Genomic DNA, 19,718 nt, shown 5'->3' on the forward strand with positions numbered 1-19,718 from the left:
GAGGTGATTCACATGACAACAAGTCCAGGCAGGCTGCATGTCAGATCATGCAACATGCTACTTGCGACTACGAGGGAAGAAAAAAATGGATTTTGTTCTTTAAATCCTTTAAGTTGTGAAGACCTTGTTTTTCTTTAAGCGTAATGTAGCTTCCAGGAAAAAGAAAATAATGTTGAGTTTTGTTTGGCTTACAAGACTGTAGTTCCCAGAAACACCCAACAGGTGGCAGAAAAGTAATAGATTATTCCCATAATTTTACTTTAACTTCCAAAAACTCAAAATATTGTAGATCATACAAAGAACTTAAACAATTCTGTTATAATATGTCGAAAAAATATAAAAAGTCATAGTATGTCTTAAAAAATAAAATAAGTCATAATGTAGTATGTTGAAAAAATAAGATGTTAGTTAAAAAAAAATAATAAAAAAGTCATATTATAGTATGTCGAAAAAAATAAGTCATAGTAAGTATGTCGAAAGAAAATCATGGTATAGTATGTTTTTTTTTATTAAGTCATAATAGTTTGTTGAAAAAATATAAAGTCATAGTTGTTTTAAAAAATAGTCATATAGTATATCAAAAAAATAAAAAAGTCATAGTATGTCAAAAAAATAAAATAAGTCATTTAAAAAAAAGTCATAATGTATGTGGAAAAAAATTTAAAAAGCCAGTTATGTTTTAAAAATTAAGTCATAGTATGTCCAAAAAAAAAAAAGTCATAATATAGTGTGTTGAAAAAATAAGATAAGTTAGTTCAAAAAAAAAAAAAGTCATATTATAGTATGTCCAAAAAATATAAAAAGTCAGTTATGTTTTAAAAAATAAAAAGTCATAGTAAGTATGTCGAAAAAAATTATAATATAGTATGTATGTTAAATAATAGTAACTTAAGTAAAAACATTAAAATGGAAGCACAAACTCACCGTTTTCGTAACTTACGTAACTTGTATTATGGAGTTAAAATTAGACTTGATATATTTCCAAATGCATAAAAGAGTTTATTTTTGCATACTTTGTTACATATTTAGATGAAAAAAAATGCATTTTACTCCTCACTTTACTTCACCACCTTTATTGTTTTGTACTAAGTTTCTTGATCAATGTGATGGCCTGTACTGTGCCAACATACCATCATATATTACCTTCAGTAAAAGTATTTTTTTTTTTTTATTTCCACCTATGACAACTTTGTATTTAAAAGCCTCTAGTTTTATAATAAATAGGGCAGATAGCACGTCACAATTAGTGCAAATTTGCAAAAACTAAATAGGTGAATAGGAAAATCCATTAGACTAAATTGGTACATCAAAAATAAAATATGAAATATTTTATATTAAAAAAATCAAGTAAAAAATACTTTGCTCAGTGATCATAAAAAATATTTTAACAATTGTTATTTTGTTGAAATAAAATTGCCCCTCTGCCCAAAAATGACCACAAATATTTTAACAATTTGAACAGGCAAACCAGAAACAAAAACAGAACTCCCTGAGTCACAAGACAACACGAAGACACAGATAAGGGTAAATAGACTTTATTTTTCAAAGCTTGTTTACAGTATTGAAAATGTCATTATTTTTTTTTATTTCACCTCTTACCCCAGGCAACTATTCACTTTAATGCAACTTAAAAAAAAAAGAACTCCCTCTATGTACATTCATTCACATTTGAGAACAAGCAAAGATATTATTACATGTGTTTTTTACTGTACATATAAACATATGCTAAAGTGGCCAGAGAAGTTAAAGTACAGACTTTTGTACAATGTTAAATAGTAGTGGAGGTTCATGTTATTAGCAGTGCTAAGATGACCTACGTATGACGCACACGTTAAATGCCTTCATTCGTTTCACATACATGGGGAAATAAAGCCTATAGGAAATATTTCAGCAGTATTATTTTTAATATTCTGATTTTACGGTAGTCAAATTTGCAAATTAATTGATGCATGTTATGTGTTAATGTGGTCTGACATGGTAAGGGCACTAACCGGACACCCAACAGATTATCTTTCACAGACCCATAACATGTTACAAGTCAAACCGGACAACTTCACTTTACCAATCAAATACGCTTTTATGGAAGATTTTCACATGGCAGGAGCCAACGTACAAACATTTCAATTTCATATTATTCATATTCTGCCATCGTAATTCAGCCTTCAAAAACTTCAAAACTGCGAGTACAAAATAAGAGCTGTCAACAGGCACACCGGCAGACTAGTGTGAACATGAGACGTGTTTATCCAGTCGTGTCAGTAATGGTCTCATCACGGAGCTTTGCAAACTTGTCACAGCAGAGAACACCTGGGCAAACATGCCATATGCAAACCATTATGTAAAGAAACCTGAAAATCAGCCTCTTCTTGGCCCTTTAAATGATGTAATTCTGTTTTAAAAATATGCTATGTTTGTCCAAGAGTCATCTGCTGCTGCATCCGCAAACATCCACACTCTCAAAGACCTCAACAAGTATAAAAAAGTCTATATAACTGTTATTCTAAGTCTCTTTTGTGCTACATGGAAAATGAAAAAAGTGTGCATTATGTACAAGCAAAAAAACAGCACTTTGGTGTAGGCTTGTTAAAGTAACCAAGAGATTAAACTTGTTTTAGTTTTTTTAAGAGTGGCCTCCTAAAGCTCAAGGTCAAAAGGTGAATATCAAGAAGTTACTGACAGCAGCCATTATTTTTTTTTTCCCCTCCGACAGATGGTGCTCTTGCTCCTCCGGTCCCACCAACAACTGACTTTCATTACATTTTAACCAAACACAGATGTGTGTGTAACTCCACTTCTCCACTTTTCAACAGCCCCTCAACACTAAAACGATGAATGCCAACAGCGGGCTCAGCAATGCGACAGATCATCACACTTATCTTAATACACTCACATGAATGAAAACTGGTCTACACGTGTATAAAACGTCCTTACTTCATTAGGACTGAACAGCAGTGTTTTTTTGTAAAGATGATTCCCCCGAACGTTCCCTGACGGACACGGAGCAGACAATATAATGGTTTGGTCTCGTTTATTACAGCATGTCTTACAGTCGATGTCACAGTGAATAAAGTTCCCCCGACACTGCTACCATGTGAACTGTCTCATATCTAGCATGAACAAGGAATGTTCAAATTACAGTGAGATGCGAGCTTGTCCTCACAGTTAAGACTTGAAGACAGAAGCCGAACACGAAACGTACGTTACAGTGAAAATCTCCCTCGAGTCAAAAGACAAACGGTATGACTATTTCACTAAAGGGAGAAGTTAGATGTAAACACAAGACGCTCTCCTCCCAACTCCGTGTTTCTACCTTCAGTCCAGAAAGTCAAAACACACAAGCCCTCACCAAACTACGCAGCGACAACGACCACACGGCTTCTCTGGCGCACCACCCGTGCATACAGTATGCTGAGGAAAATAAGGGTGAAAACAAGAGAGTCACAAGGCAGGCCACAAGTTTTCTTTTTTTTCTTTTCGGAGTGATTTGGCTCATCTCAAATGGGATTAAGGGACAGCACTGGCCTTTCCATGTTGGCATTTCTTTTTTTCTTTTTCATCTTCGGCGAACAAAGCGGGCTTTGTGTTGCTTTCACTTCGCTATAAATTTGGTCGTTAGCTGGGCCGGCTCTCGAAGGGTTTTTTCCCCACACGAATGCGCATACGAGGAAGGAAGTCTCCAGGCGATCAGATTAGTGTTTGGGCCACCTGTCGGTCATGTAGGTGGCTGCGAATGAGGTGACCACCTTCGTCTTATTATCGTAACGATTTGAGCTACGAGGAAAAAAAGCTGCTTACAAATACAATACGCTGATATCATGTTAGTCTAATTGATATTAGAATACCGCAGCAAATTTAGCCATGTGGGTTTCACATATAGCAGGTCTCAAGTCTCTACTTCACACACGCGCCCACGTTACAAATGACTTGGGCGACTTAGCGGTTAATGTAGAGGGGACCTGTAGGCACTGAGCAGGACAGACTCTCAGTCTGGCTCTTCCCTACTTAAAAAACCCCTACGGGGCGCTCTGCGGTCGTCATGTGAGGTTCAGAGCAGATTGGAAGGGAGGAAGAGCAGGAGGAAGAGAAGATGAAGGGGGGTGTGAGGGTGGGTTTATTCGGGTAAGTTGAGCTCAGCTACCTCCAGTTTCATCTTGAAGTACTGGTTGAAGCGCAGGACTGCATATCTGAGACACAGAGAGAGGAGAGCGGCGTCAGCGACGAGATAAAAATATACATGTAAGCTAAACACACCGTGCACTGAGGTGACACAAATGATTATCAATCTGGATGGGTCACATTTTGTTCTTAAACATAGCTGTTGATAAAGTGCGCTCGATGGATTATTTTCAAGACGGCAACATACCCCAAGAAGTCGAAGTCGATGGTGGAGACCTTGGCCTGGATCAGAGCCCAGAGACCCCAGAAGAAATGAGATGCCTGGACAGAGAGAGAGAGAACATCGCAGAGACACAAAGGATTAGCATGTACTCGCCGTCTAAACAGTAAATGCCGTTTCTAATTACCCAACACAGCACACTCAAGCATGCACAAAGCCAGCAGAAGCCCCTATGGCAACAGCAACAAATAGCTGACACAGAAACACAATTGCTGCCCATCCTCCACACTGCCCTCTTTTCTCCTCTTGACAGTAAACAAGGCTGGAGTGTGGCTCGGGGGAGAGCGAGCGCCGATTCTCAGAGGGGTAACAAGTTGTCATTAGGAGCGCCTTCCCGTACGCTGGCCGCCTCAGTGGGCACATCACAAACATCCATACACATCTACCTCTCGTAATCAGAGCAGGTAGCGGAGGCATGTTATGGCCTGCATCACTCTGTACTCTGTTTAACCCGCATCACGCTGTAACCCATGTTTGCTGACCCAACACCTGGCTGCAGGCCTGGAAAATCCCCTCAGATCAAGCCCCGAGGACGCTTTACACTTTGCTCTGCAAGTGTTCAGTTTCAATCCTTTCACCATATCCTTCACCGTACAGTATATGACAAGGCTAACATTATTAACTGTTTAACTACTGAGAAAATACAGCACAAGGTTTAATTAAATACTGACGTTACATTTCTTCATATTCTGATCAGATCCGGTGACAACTTTGTTTCACCAACTGTTCGGTATCAGCCTCCACTGCCCTCAAGGCACGTCAAGCACAAGTGTTTTAGCAAACAGAACTCAATATGGGTGAAAACAAGCCACTACTCCAACCGAGGCTCACAACCACAGTCTGAAATTAACTTATTTTACATCCTGCCACTGTGGCAGGCAAGTATTTTGTCTGCCACTCAGAAATTGTATCTGCCAGTTTTGAAATCTTTGCGGGGTCCTAACGTCACGCCGTCATCACGGCTTGCGCTACAGCGTCTCATTCACATGAACGGAGGAAGGGAAATAACTCTGGATTTGGCGATTAGTGCGTTTTACAACTTTAAAAACTTAATTTTTTAAATAAGGACTGTTAGAGTGTTCGTACTGGGAAGTTGATTCACCTCAAAAAAAATTATCCGCTGAGTTACAGACGTCTCTTTCCCAATGTAAGTCTATGGGAAAAAGTATTTTTTGGGCCCAATGCATCACGTGACTGACACGGAAGTTGCATACAGTCGTTTGGCCACTACGAAACTCCGGATCGACGGCCGGCCGGGCTTGGTTGTAATTTACCTTTCACCCAATTGTCATTTTGCTGAGCAGTCCGTGAACGTCTCATAATAATAACTTAATGGCACCTCCGTTAACGTTAGTAGCTCCGCTATTTATCCAATCAGGACTGTTCTGCCCAGCTGCTGCTAACAGATAACATTACAAATTCTCCTCCTGTTGATTTAAACACAGATTTGTTGTTCACAGTGACGCATTATCAGGGATAAATAGGGTGTGCCCCCTCAGGTTTAGTAGCGCCATGTTTTTGAGCACTTTTTTTTTCTCTCCAGATGTGCTCTACTGTAATCTAATGTGTTTCATAATGCATGTGCAAATAGAAATGCTTACCAGGGCAAATCGGTTGACTTGGACGTAAAGAACTTCCACCTCTCCGTCCGTCACTTCAGTGCCTTGGCCTTTGAGCTCCTTATAGGCCTCCAGGTAGGAGCGGAGCCACTGCAGCTGAAAGGCCCTCTGAGGGTAGTTACTATAATCCACCTCATTCAGGCCTGCAACACATAAAACACACACAGTGAGCATTTCATGCACACATCTCTTTATTTATTTATACATATCAAGCAGTGCAAGAAGAAGTCACACTCACCAGCAAACTCATTGAAATGGTTCCCAATGTCGTAGGCTTGGTAATTGTACCCAGCGTACTCGTAGTCAATGAACTTTACATTGCCTGGAGAGAGAAGCAGCGTTGTTTAGACAGGAGACACGGGCAGCAGACTTAAAATGATTATGATGTGTTTTCCCTTTGATAACTCTGAATGTCAAGGCTTTTCATACTGTAACTTTCTTCCTGTCTGAACTGGAGTGGCTGGCTAGTTAGCCGATTGTGGGACAAGGAGTAAGAGCTTGCATTTTGAGGAACGTTAAGACTAGTTTGGGAGACTTCAGGACAGGAAATTAAATAAAGGGAAGACACATTTAAAATGTATTCTTCTGAAAATAATTACAAACACTTCCTACACATGCAGTAGAATGTTTAGGACAATCATGCTGTTAAGTTTAGGGAGTTATATTCAGAATAAAAGCTTTTGTTAAGGACTACAAGGGAAGCATACAAGAACATACAGTTAGTTTGCACATTGAGTGGTCAATCTCCAATGATTAGATGCACTAGTAACCGATTTATCAGCCTTTTTTCCCCCCGCAAGACCTCAAAAAAAGGCAGCCGGGTTACATTAGCAGAGATGAAAAATGTTTGATGCAACACATGGAACGCAGACAAAAAACGAGCGAGAGAAAAAAAAAAAAAAAGTAGTACATCTGGCTTTTTTAGAGAATGTTTGTTTTGGATACATGCACAGAATAAAAAAAAAGATAAAATGGCTGAGTTATTATGTTTTGAAGAGATGGAGGGGAAAGAAAGGGGGCAAAGAAAGCAAGAGAGACAAAGGGAGGAAGATAGTAAAACACGAAAAGAGACACTAAAAGCACAGTGAGCTGCCAAAGCAAATGTACAGCAACACACTGTTTGATTCATGCTCTCTCAATCTGAGAGCAATAACTGGAGTTATAGCTCTTTAGATACACACTAAACCTTTTAGACGCGCCAATTTAAAACGTTTTTTATAGTCTTGTGATGTTTATGAGGGTCCCGTACATCTCGACGAACAGCTTGAATGCTTAAAAAACATTCATCTACGTCTGGACAAAGTGTCTGTTTAACTTGTAAATCCGGTCAAAGAATGTGTTGTTGATTTGCATTTGAAGGCCAGTGAGAGATATGAGGCGTCGGCGTTAACAATGAACAAAAGGAGGGAAGATTTCGAAATGGTGGTGGTTGATCTCAAAATACAAACCCTTACTTTTTACAAGCCCGGTTGTTACAGAAATATATGCAGATAAATAAATATCATTATCAAATGTCTCCACTCTTTGTTTGTTTTGGCCTAGGCTAATTTCTTTGGTTTAACATGTAGTTTTTGAGGTGGTGCTGGACTACAGAGAAAGACACTTTGAGGTGGGTTACCAGCCGACGTGTAGGTCCTAGCGGGACACAACTGAACACCTCCGGGCAGTGGCTATAGCCCTCCCCTGTGCAGCAGATGAAAAGGTTGGGGCAAACACATCTTTCACACATGCTCGCTCACTCACTCTCACACTGACATATTTGTCTCTTTATCCATTCTTGCTCCCACGCACAGTGTCGAAAAAACATCAGGCCCCCGCAGCCAAGCTCCCATTCCTTTACCTCCAACCTCCCCCCGCCCCGCCCGCACCCAAACACATGCAACCTCACTTCCCCTTCTCACAACACTCCCCTCCAATGCTCCCTTCCCATTGGTCCGCTGCGAACCCAATAGCGTGACACCTCCGCGGCTTCTGCGAGTGACACAATCTTTGAGGGGGTTTCCTGTTGGCTGCTGAGCTGCGGGTTTTTGTGGCCCTTTGGGACCCAGTAAAATGTGTTTCTCTTTTCTTTTGAGTGAAAGTGAGAGAGGCAGGGAAACTAAAGCAGCCCGTGTTAGAGGCTGAGAGACACAGTAAAGAGAGACAAAAGGAAGAAAGAAGAAAGCAGCACTTGTTGAGAGTAGATTTGAAACTTTTAACAGTTTGAAAACTGAGAAAAATTAGCTTTCCACTTCTGTTTATGGTTTTATCAATACAGTGAGTGGTGGCTTCTCTGCGGTCGCGTTTGGCAGCTAAGAGGTGACAGGAAGCAGCGTGTAGCTGTTCAGTTTCTCTCCATGCCTACTCTGTCTTTTTTTAAAGTCAACAAAAGGCTGTAAGTGCAGAGTAAGATGAGGATTGCAACGACGGTTAAGAGAGCTTGAGGTGGGCGCGGTCAGAAATGCATATTATCCTGGTGTCCATTCCATTGAGGGTGTCATCTGTAGCTGTGGTCTAGTTGCAGTGTTAAGCCAACATGTGATTTAACTAGAGGTACTGGGGGATAAGAGGAAATTCATTTCTATTCTGGCTTTTAATTAACTTCCAAAAAAGAGAACCTCAACCTTACTTATTGAAGCCTGGAAATATGATTCTGCAAATATGCATGGATGTTGAGCACAGCGTAACTAACTATACTGTTCATTAACTTAATATTTGCATGTTGTATTTGTCACAACTGAATGTACAAGAATTTAAACAGCAACATTTGCCACCTTTAACGTGGATGTCCAATCAGTGTTGATGATGAATGTAGTCAATAAAAGCAACAGTGCGCACAAGCTTTGCCCACAAGTTTGCAGACGGTACAAGTGAAGAGAACAAGGAAGTTCTGTATTGTTTTTTGAGCGACATCAAGAGCATGTACGATCCCTGGCTTTGCAGAGGCGGAGTCTAGAAATCCAAACTGAAATAGCAGTCTGTAGTTCTTACTTGCATTCCAACTACATCACGTCAAATGACGGCGCTGGATGCAGGAAGAATAACAGATTCTACAGCTGCTAAATCAACTTTATTGCTTCAATCAACTACATTTCCTCTCAACACTGACGGGACATCCACATAAAAAGTGGTGCATTTTCCCTTTCAGGGTGTTCTACGCCGGCCCAATCCCAGTGAAACTGGGTATCTTTCCTTGCTGAAACAAATCAGCATTTGTTTTTTTGATATAAAGAACCACAGATTCAAATGAGAGTCTGCAGGTGTGCACGTCTACTCTCCTACGTGTGAGCTACGCTTACCCAGAAACACTTTTTTCTGTGCCCTCAGGCACAGGTTCAGGTATTTCCCCGCATTTTTGCAGAAGCATGTTTCAGCTGCAAAAGGATAAAGCTGATGATATTCTATATATTATTGTTAATTTCAACAAATTCCATGAAAAGACCAACATCTCTCAATACTTTCTAACTTCCCCTGCATGTCTGTGGCTCTCAGCCCCTCCTTTATGAAGACAAATCTCTAAATAGTGAGTCACAAATTTACACTTTCGTTTAGTTTTTTGTAGCAAATGTTACTAAAACATACATTTATTGACTATTTTCAGCAGTGGATTAATACACATTTGGTGCACTAATGAGTATATATCTATAGCAGCAGGATGGTGTATGTGTTATTAACTCAAAATAAACTACACTACTTGTGTGTGTTCATCATGTCGCCCAGTCAAAAACAGTGTGGCTCACTATGGCACAGAGGAATTAGATATATATATATATATATATATATAGAGAGAGAGGGTTTTAACTACACAGGCAATATTTTTTTCATGGGATTTGTTGACAATATAAGAAGAATACAGAATATCGCCAGACATATCCTTCCACTTATATATGGTCTGCCCAGTGATCAATACTGATGCTATGAAATGGAAATTGCGAAGTAAGGAGCAGTGACGGAAAAGTAGCTTTACACTTGAAGGCTGGTGCTCAGAGTGACTTGAAGCAAGTGCAAACCATAAAGATGTGTGTAATAACCAGCCTCAACAGTCAGTAGGGACAACCGGTGTGGTGGGCGAGTAGCATTGGAGGGTAATAGGGAGGAACGTGAACTCCTACTGCTGCCGTGAACTCATCCCGATTAACCTGAGCAGTGGGCAGACTACGCGAGGGCCCCTCAAAGCCGACTGTGCGTGAGGTTTGTCTCTCTCCATTGCCTCCCCAGGGCAGGGCGGCGCGGGAGCAGCCCCAGCCTCGGCTGTCATTCCTAGGGGAGAAAGGCTAGACACAAGGAGCTGTGAGAAGGGCCCCGCCCCTCGCCGCGAATCCGACGAGGGGGCTGACAGCTCTAAAATCACCCCCCCATCCCCAACTCCCACATGCATCAAAAAACCCTGAACTCTCGTCTTTCCCCCCTTCCTTATTCGTTGTCACCCGTTTAACCTGACAAAGACAATGATTAGAACAGTTTCCCTGAGTCTCATTGACCAGTATAATATAAAGTCGCTCAGTGAAAGAGCTACTAAGTTTGCCTGAGGACAGGTCGATCTTCATTTCATCAACACAAAAAAAGAAAAAAGAAAAGCACCAAAAACATGTGCTCTTAATAAAACTTGGTATGTGGTATGATGTAATGGTATTGTTTTTTTCAGGCTGATAACAGTGGTTTAAGTTTACAGAACAGAATTAGAACGACAGATCAGACACAATTTTGGAAAAATAAATGAAATCCATATTAGAAATCGATTTGCACCTCTGAACGAGGTCTTGTTACAGGGGGGGTTTCCCGGATTTAAAAAAAAAAAACGATATGGAAAATCTGAAATCAAATCTGTTAGTTACAAATGTATTGGTGGCACATACACAAAACTTTGCCTCACCCTCTAATCCTCATTAGTCAACACACAACTTTAATTTAAGAGGTGTGGATGAGTTGCTTTAATACATATTGGCCAAATTAACTGGAGGCAGATGCACTCCACTTTGCCCCACCATCCGATCCCCATCAATCAACTTTGTTTTTCAAACGAGGATTCCATCTGGAGCAAAAACAGAGCATCCAAATTTGTCTTTTCTGACCGTTCTAATTCGACGCCTGCAGCCCAATGCAAACACCGACAATGAGTGAAGCATGTCACTACTAGGGTTTCGAGGAAGTGCAAGTTAATGCAGTCCTACCTGAGCGCAGAGACCAATGCGGTTCACACTACAACACAATTCAGTCACACACGGTAATGTCTATATGACTACACTTGTGCAGTTAATACTCACCTGCCTCCTCATTATATATTATGTTTTTGCAGAGCAGGTCGTTGTGGCAGAGAACAACGGGGGAGCCCAGCACAGACAAGCTCTGCTGGAGCCACACCAGCTCTTCTCGGAGGCACCGTGGGCTGGGCACCTCCGTACGCAACCTGGAGGGGGCAGAGTCACAGAGGAGAGGAGAGGTATTAGTATTAATAGAAACGGACAAGATGGAGGTATGGTCGGTACGGGGGAACCTGAAAGTAGACTTAGAAACAGAGGTGAGGATAGAAACAGGAACTGAAAATAAGAAGCAAGAGAAATGAATAACAGACTTCACAATACACTTTATGTAGCAAAAGTGGAGGAAAAAGAAAAGGTGATTTAATCAGATGTGTAATATTTAGAGCTTTCAATCGACTAAAATAGTTTATTGTGATTAATCACACATTTTTTTATCTGTTCAAAATGTACATTAAAGGGAGATTTGTTAAGTATTAATAATCTTATCAACATGGGAGTGGACAAACATGCTGCTTTATGCAAATGTATGTATATATTTATTACTGGGAGATCAATTTACAACACAAAACAATGACAGATATTGTCCAGAAACCCTCACAGGTACTGCATTTAGCATAAAGCAATATGCTCAAATCATAACATGGCAAACTGCAGCCCAACAGGCAACAACAGCTGTCAGTGTGTCAGTGTGCTGACTTGACTATGACTTGCCCCAAACTGTATGTGATTATCATAAAGTGGGCATGTCTCACATATCTTGAGGTCAGAGGTCAAGGGATCCCTTTGAAAATGGCCAGTTTTTTAAGATTGGAGCGTTATTTAGCCTCCTTCCCGACAAGATAGCATTGGTACCAATGGATTCTTTAGGTTTTCTAGTTTCATATGATACCAGTATCTTCACTCTGGCTTTAAAACTGAGCCCGCTACAACCTAAAAATCACAAGTTGTGTTAATGCGTTAAAGAAATTAGTGCCGTTATAATGAATTTGTGTTGACGGGTTATTATAGCGTTAACTTTGACAGCTCTAGTTATATTAAATCAATTCAGCATAACAACAGCCGTGTCTCAAAACCCCCTTTTTTTTTTTTTTTTAGCAAAATGGGAACATTTCTGCTTCATTAAAAGAATAAGAAAGGGTCAACTGAAATCCTCCCAATTTTACTTCTAGCATAAAAGATTTAGTGACTTTAAGTCCTCACTACAGCTTGTTTACAACGACGTTTCCTGCCTGTTAGATTAGGTTCTATTATTACAGTAGTTTCATCATTAATGACAACTAACGATTACTTTCATTGCCGATTAATCTGTAGATTATTTTCACGATTAATCGATTACTTGTTTGGTCTATAAAATGTCAGAAAATGGTGAACCATGTTGATCGGTGTTCCCCAAAGCCTGAGATGACGTCCTCAAATGTCTCGCTTTGAGCACAACTCAAAGATATTCAGTTTGAAGAAGCTTTTCACTGCAGCTCTACACGCTGCTCAGACACAGTGCGACTTACATACAGCAGTATACTAATTTTTGTGCATTTCCATTTTCTAGAAAATGTCTTTATTTAATGCAAACTGTCTTTCTCTGGCTGCTTGGATTTGTATTGCTAATTAGTTTCTTTGTCAGACTATGTGACTATGCTAACATTTTGTGGTCACAGGACATGATCACGAGACGACGTGCTGACAGTAAACAAACATTGTGCAACTCAAAATGGAAAGAGCCGGCTTCAATCCTCGTGGTCGTAGACCAACACGCCACGCCTATTTTAATTGTTTTTGCCTTCAACATAGAAGAAGGCCAAAGACGCTGTGGGTTTCGCCGACGGTAGTTGTTATTACAAACGCAATGTTCAAACAACATGTCATAACTCCACTCGTCTGTGATGGAGCGCGCCTGTATTGTTTTGTGTTGTTATAGAGACACAACCAGCTTACAGTGGAACTGAGGTAACATACATATTTAGATGAAGAGATAGAATTACAAGGTTTGTTTGTGTCATTCCACAACACAGGGTTGCACAGGGACATGTGAGTGATGCCGGACGGCAGCAGGCGGTGAACAGGCTGTTGCTGGGGTGTGTATTGTTTTTTAATATCCTCTGGGTAAAGGATATTTAAGAGTAATACAAGTACTTGTAAGTAGGGCTGTCAAAGTTTACGTGATAATGAACACGTTAACGCAAATTTGTTTTAACACCAATAATTTCTTTAACGCATTAACACAACTTGTGACAGTTTTAAAGCTAGAGTGAAGATACTTGCATCATATGAAAGTAGAAAACCTAAGGAATCCATTGGTACCAACCATGTCATACTAGCTCGTCAGGAAGGAGGTTAAATAACGCTCCAAACTTGCGCTAAATTTTGGCGAGGAAAAACTGACATAGCCATTTTCAAAGGGGTCCCTTGACCTCTGACCTCCAGATCAGTGAATGTAAATGGGTTCTATGGGTACCCACGAGTCTCCCCTTTACAGACATGCCCACTTTATGATATCACATGCAGTTTGGGTGCAAATCATAGTCAAGTCAGCACACTGACACACTGACAGCTGTTGTTGCCTGTTGGGCTGCAGTTTGCCATGTTATGATTTGAGCATATTCTTTATGCTAAATGCAGTACCTGTGAGGGTTTCTGGACAATATCTGTCATTGTTTTGTGTTAATTGACTTCCAATAATAAATATATACATATATTTGCATAAAGCAGCATATTAGTCCACTCCCATGTTGATAAGAGTATTAAATACTTGATAAATCTCCCTTTAAGGTACATTTTGAACAGATAAACAATGTGTGATTAATCGTGTTTAACTATGGACAATCATGATTAAATATTATAATCGATTGGACAGCCCTTCTTGTAAAGCTTTTAGGTTATGCAAGACTGATAAAAAAATAAATAAATAAAATAGATAGGAGTCACTGTGCTAACTAAGCGTAATATTAATGAGCCCTTCCATACAAATTTTTTGAGGATAAATTACCATTTGTCATATTTTCAGGGTTCTGCTCTTTTACGTTTGATGCTGTTTAGAGAGAACCGGTTATTCACTCTTCTGTGTTATCTCTCTCTCAGGAGTGCCAGAGCTGTAAAGTGAAGTCACACCTGCTGAGATTATCAGAGGAATTCCACGTATTTCTTCCGGCATGTGAGACATCAACCACTGATAACGGAAACTCTGGTGTTGTGCCATTGCACATGTGGCTGCTTGGATCATCTATGACTCACTGATAAGATAGGTAGGGAGTCATGCTTCCACGTGGAGATACGTCACAACGGAAATATACAAGAGGCAAAGCCATATGTTTCCCAAACAATGTTATTAGAGCCTGTTTCTTTTTTACCTTCTTAAAAAGGTCTTAAAAGATCTAAAAATGTGATACAAGTTCCTCAAATCTATTTGTTAAAGGGGTATTTTTGTACTTCATCATTTCCAGTTAAATGCAGGAAAGGGTTGGTCATAAAATGTGACAAAATTAAAGTTAATTTATACTCCTAATTTGAATTTTCAAACAGTATTCTGCTTTTTAAATGTTTGTTCTTGCTTCGTTTTCATCTCTGTAATTTATAACCTGTCTGGTGAGTCAGTATATTTATTTATCAGACGAGTACTTCGCAACACATCAAGGCTGTGCCCCTTTTTGACGGATAGAAAACTGAAAATCTCAAATACGTCAAGGCAATTTGACGTATTTTTAGATTGTAATTTTGTACGCATTCATGGCTTGTCAAACAAACGTTTGTTTTATACACACGTCTAATAATTATCTAACGACCTTGCCTGAACCTGGACATTTGCGATTCCTTAATAAATTAAAGTTCATCGCCGTCAGCCTTCATCCGTGGATCAATGACCGAACACGGTGGCCAGATATTGCTTATCCAGACTTCTAGACACATTTGATTGAATCACTATCATTAGGCTAAGTGTTTGTCTGTAAATAACCAACGTGTTCATAGCCAACTGTTTGATCTATAGGCTGAGATTTAGTTGGAGACGACAGTTTCTCTCCATTTCTTTCCCCCAAAAGGGAAGCCTTGCCGTGGCGATGACATAGCCCTTCTATCAGGATCTTTTTTAGGACGTGGCAGGGGAGCAAATCGGAGATCGGGAGCGTTTCGGGATTTATTGTAGGTGCAACCAACTGCACAGCTACTCTTCTGCATAGCGTAATTAATATAAACCGGTTTGTTTAAAGTAGAAGTTTGGAGACGTGTTTCAACTTCCTCCATTTATGCTGAAGGACGCAGGATTGTTTTCCCTGTAAAAAGGTGATGATTGTATTGATGACGTACGGCCGGTCTGATGTATAACACATCTTGCTTCTCAGCCAGGACTGTGAGAACGAAACTGAATTAGGACTATCAAACTCTCGTTAATGTTTTACAATGTCTGAAGGTCTATCAGCCACATCGAACGTCTGGCAGATGTCAGTAACCTTAATCTACTACGCGGCCTCACCTGGCGTTCCGCTCAGGGTCCGTGAAGTACTTGGGGATGAGAGCAAAGTATTTGCCCATCTTCAGCCACAGGTCAGACTGGGGCACCCAGCCGTTGTGGGCATGGATGGCGTGGTACTTGGACAGCTGCCTGGCAATGAGCCTGCAAGGTAGAAAACGGGAGGATTTGAATTAGAAATCGTTAGCAACAGTCCAGCAATTAAGTTGTGAAGGGAAAAAATAAATATTGAAATGTTTTCATCAATGCAAAATCATATATTCTCGACAAAAAGTAAACAATCGAAAACAAAAATGTGTTAAAAAGTGTTATTAGGATACACTTGGACCTAATAACAATGCTTTAAAGCAACTCGAGTCTTTTCAGATAATTGTCAACCCTGCATAACTGGCCTCGGGGTGGTGGGGAACAGGTCACATAACACCCCTCGAGGCTCTTTGTTGCATAACAAAGGCGTGTTGTTTTACCTGAACACAGGTTGGCTGCGGATGTGCTCAGGCTCCAGTGCAGTTCCTTGCAGAAATTCATAACAAAGGCCATTGTCGAAGGTGCAGTATAGGTGTGGGGCGCAGCGGTTTTCGTGTAGTACACGGAAACTTTTCACTTCGTTTTCCCGGTCGACCAACAACTCCGTTTTGTTGCCATAAATGCGAACCAGGACCACATCCTGCATGACTGCGCCCACGTAGCAGCCCAGCAGCTTGTTGGTTATCCCATCTGTGAAAAACTGCAGAGAGACAGATAAGAGGAAAGAGAGGAGAAATCATAATTTGTCTCCAACGATTTAGCTTGACGCCTTCAGTTGGAACGACAGCGGGACCATCCTCCACATTATACTATTTAAGTGCTGTGGAAACCTACATTGTTTTGAGTATTACATAAGTTCTGAGAGGAGTCAGAATCTGGCAAGCTGCACAAAAGAGAGGATGAATGTAGCATTGGAAAATTAGAGCTTGTCCGAGTTGATTTAAGCTGAACTGTCTCTGCTGGGAAGCTGGGAACATTTTTGTGGAGAGGTGGTGGTGGTGTTGTTGGGGGGGGGGTGCCGACATACCAGCCCTAATTGTTCACTCTATAAGGGATTGTCTGAGAAAAACAGGACGGTCAGGAATTTTATTTTGCATGAGGAAACTATGGTAGGCATTTGCTGAGCTCTCACATTGCCCTCATTGATGAATATAGGCAGAGCATGGCAGAGCATGTGACCAGCTCCCATCCTCGCTGTGTTTACCAAGTGGAGCCACACCCCCCAGTCTGTTACTCGTTACTGGTACTAGCTCTGGGTGTATGCATGTATGCACAGGCTTTAATGTTGAGCATATGTGTCTCCATGCTTCTCTAGGATTAATGTAAAGTCATGTTTAGGACAAAATGTTCTCTTTTCTGTTTGCTTTATTTTAATTTGTTTGACTTTGGCAGATCAAGGAGGATACGTAGCATTACATTAAGTAAATACAAGTACTCGGTAGTGATGCTCTGTTTGTTTCTTCCAGAAGTTTACAAGAAAGAAATCATGTGCTTCTGTGTCCTCCGGTGCTCAAAACGGCATCTGCAAGATTTCACAGACTGGAGGAAAAACAACCAATCATAGCTGATGTGGAGCTCTGCCCAATGATGCCAAAAATATTCTGCATACTGCAGGTTTAATAGCATCTCAGCCTCTCGACCTATTTCATAAATCCCAGAAACTCTGGGTGCAGCATGATGAGAATAGTGAGTTGAAGCTGACAGATACACCTCTCTTCTCTCTGTATATCCACCTCCAGGTTAAAACTGACCCTCAGATGAACAGGTACTGTTATTTTACAGGCTGCACCAAAAAAGCAGAGAGAGAAACTCCTTCTTGTTTGATCGTAACCTGAAGTGACGCAGATGCTATTTGCAAAAGGCAAAAACATTAACCCTTAACAGGGGAGGAATTACAGCAGTATCTGCTAAAGCTGCAACACAGCTATTTTATAATGACATTTATTAGCATTTCAGTTGCCTATGGTGTCATTATAATAGCTGGTTTCTCTTATTTTGCTTGCTTTACTGTGAAATATATTATCTCTGAAATCCACTTCGAACAAATGGCTTCAGAACTTGCCTGAGAAATATCACGTTTTTAGGTTTTCTTCAGTATCAAAGCAATCCATTGATAGTTGTCTATATATCCATGGGTGCACTGCAAAAATGAGCTTCTAATAGATAATTCGGCATACTTTTAATGGCTTTAATGTCAAAATATAAAGAAATTTAGGCTTATCTCTGAAATCAGCTTCAGAACTTGCCTGAGAAATATCACATTTTTTGGTTTTCTTCAGTGTCAAAGCAATGAAAGTGATTATTTTCTATATATTTATGGGTGCATTGCAAACATGAGCTTCTAATAGATAATTCGGCATACGTTTTAAATGGGTAATTTGCCAAAATATAAAGAAATTTAGGCTTATCTCTGAAATCTACTTAGAAAATTTGAAATCCACTTCAACAAATGGCTTCAGAACTTCACTGAGAAATATCACATTTTTAGGTTTTCTTTACTATTACTGTAATGTAGTGATTCATTTTCTATAATTCCATGAATGCACTGAAAACAGGAGCTTCAAATAGATAATTCGGCATACTTTTAATGGCCAAAATATAAAGACATTTAGGCTTATCTCTGAAATCCACTTCAGAACTTGCCTGAGAAATATCATATTTTTTGGTTTTCTTCAGTGTCAAAACAATGAAAGTGATTATTTTCTATATTTTTATGGGTGCACTGCAAACAGGAGCTTCTAATAGATAATTCGGCATACTTTCTAAATGGCTAATTTGCCAAAATATAAAGAAATTTAGGCTTATCTCTGAAATCCACTTAGACAATCTGATATCCACTTCAACAAATGGCTTCAGAACTTCACTGAGAAAAATCACATTTTTAGGTTTTCTTTACTATTACTGTAATGTAGTGATAGTTGTCTATACATCCATGTGTGCAATGCAAACAGGAGCTTCTAATAGATCATTCGGCATACTTTTAATGGCTTTAATGTCAAAATATAAAGAAATTTAGGCTTATCTCTGAAATCAGCTTCAGAACTCGCCTGAGAAATATCACATTTTTAGGTTTTCTTCAGTGTCAAAGCAATGAAAGTGATTATTTTCTATATTTTTATGGGTGCACTTCAAACATGAGCTTGTAATAGATAATTCGGCATACTTCTAATGGCCAAAATATAAAGAAATTTAGGCTAAAAATAAATGATTTCATGGCAACATTATGCTTCCTGTAGCTAGCCAACATCCATTTTCACGCCTTTAACCTCGATATACTGAACTATAGAGGATAGTTAGACGCGTCATAGCTATCAGATTAAAGAGTTAAAGTGTTATATTGAGTAAAAGCACCTTTAGTTTGACCTCAGCCGGCTTCCAGCTCGGTCGGAGCTCCTTGATGAGCTGCAGAGCTCCGGATCTGTAGTCGCTCTCCTCGACTGTCACGTTTATTTTAGGAACAGCTGGAGCCTCGTCCGGAACGTGGATGTAGTTCGCCATCTTTATGTCCTTTATTTGATATGTATCTGTGAATAAAGAGCCTCTGGAGGTTCTAGTGGAGCTGTTTGTGGTGTGTAAAGCCGTGTGACGGAGATATGTAATCCTCTGGAGGAGAACTAGTGAGGAGGAGGAGGAGGAGGAGGAGCTGCGGCAACGCCTCTCAAACACCAGAAGAAGAAGAAGAGGAAACCTACCGGTGCATGCTGGGAGTCGGATGACTCACTTTGGAGCGCTACTTTGAAATATCAGCGTACCCCGTTGGCGGAGCTTAATCATTAAAACATGTAAATAATGAAAATAATGTTAATGTAATATGAAGATAAAACAGCATATTTAAACGTTTAAAACATACACGAGTACGAATAAAGATATAAATCAAATTTATCAATGTTAATTCAAGTCGCTACCTCTTGGTGGATACATACAAGCGTACCCCCCCCTTTGGCACACTGTGCTTCTGACGTCACATCTAGTGATGG

General features: G+C 40.0%; 1 protein-coding gene across 1 annotated transcript; it reads right to left on the minus strand.

Annotated features, from left to right (window-relative positions):
* Nucleotides 1-1,519: 1,519 nt before the first annotated feature.
* Nucleotides 1,520-19,393, minus strand: etnk1 (ethanolamine kinase 1). The gene is made up of 8 exons (XM_074625413.1): nucleotides 19,093-19,393; nucleotides 16,182-16,441; nucleotides 15,718-15,858; nucleotides 11,259-11,401; nucleotides 6,254-6,337; nucleotides 5,998-6,158; nucleotides 4,364-4,437; nucleotides 1,520-4,184 (listed from the first exon to the last, which is right to left on the minus strand). Exons 1-8 carry the CDS (start codon nucleotides 19,237-19,239, stop codon nucleotides 4,112-4,114), a joined length of 1,083 nt encoding a protein of 360 aa, XP_074481514.1. The 5' UTR covers nucleotides 19,240-19,393; the 3' UTR covers nucleotides 1,520-4,111.
* Between the last annotated feature and the right edge of the window lie 325 nt (nucleotides 19,394-19,718).

Source organism: Sebastes fasciatus, chromosome 23, assembly GCF_043250625.1.
Source record: "Sebastes fasciatus isolate fSebFas1 chromosome 23, fSebFas1.pri, whole genome shotgun sequence".
NCBI lineage: Eukaryota > Metazoa > Chordata > Actinopteri > Perciformes > Sebastidae > Sebastes > Sebastes fasciatus.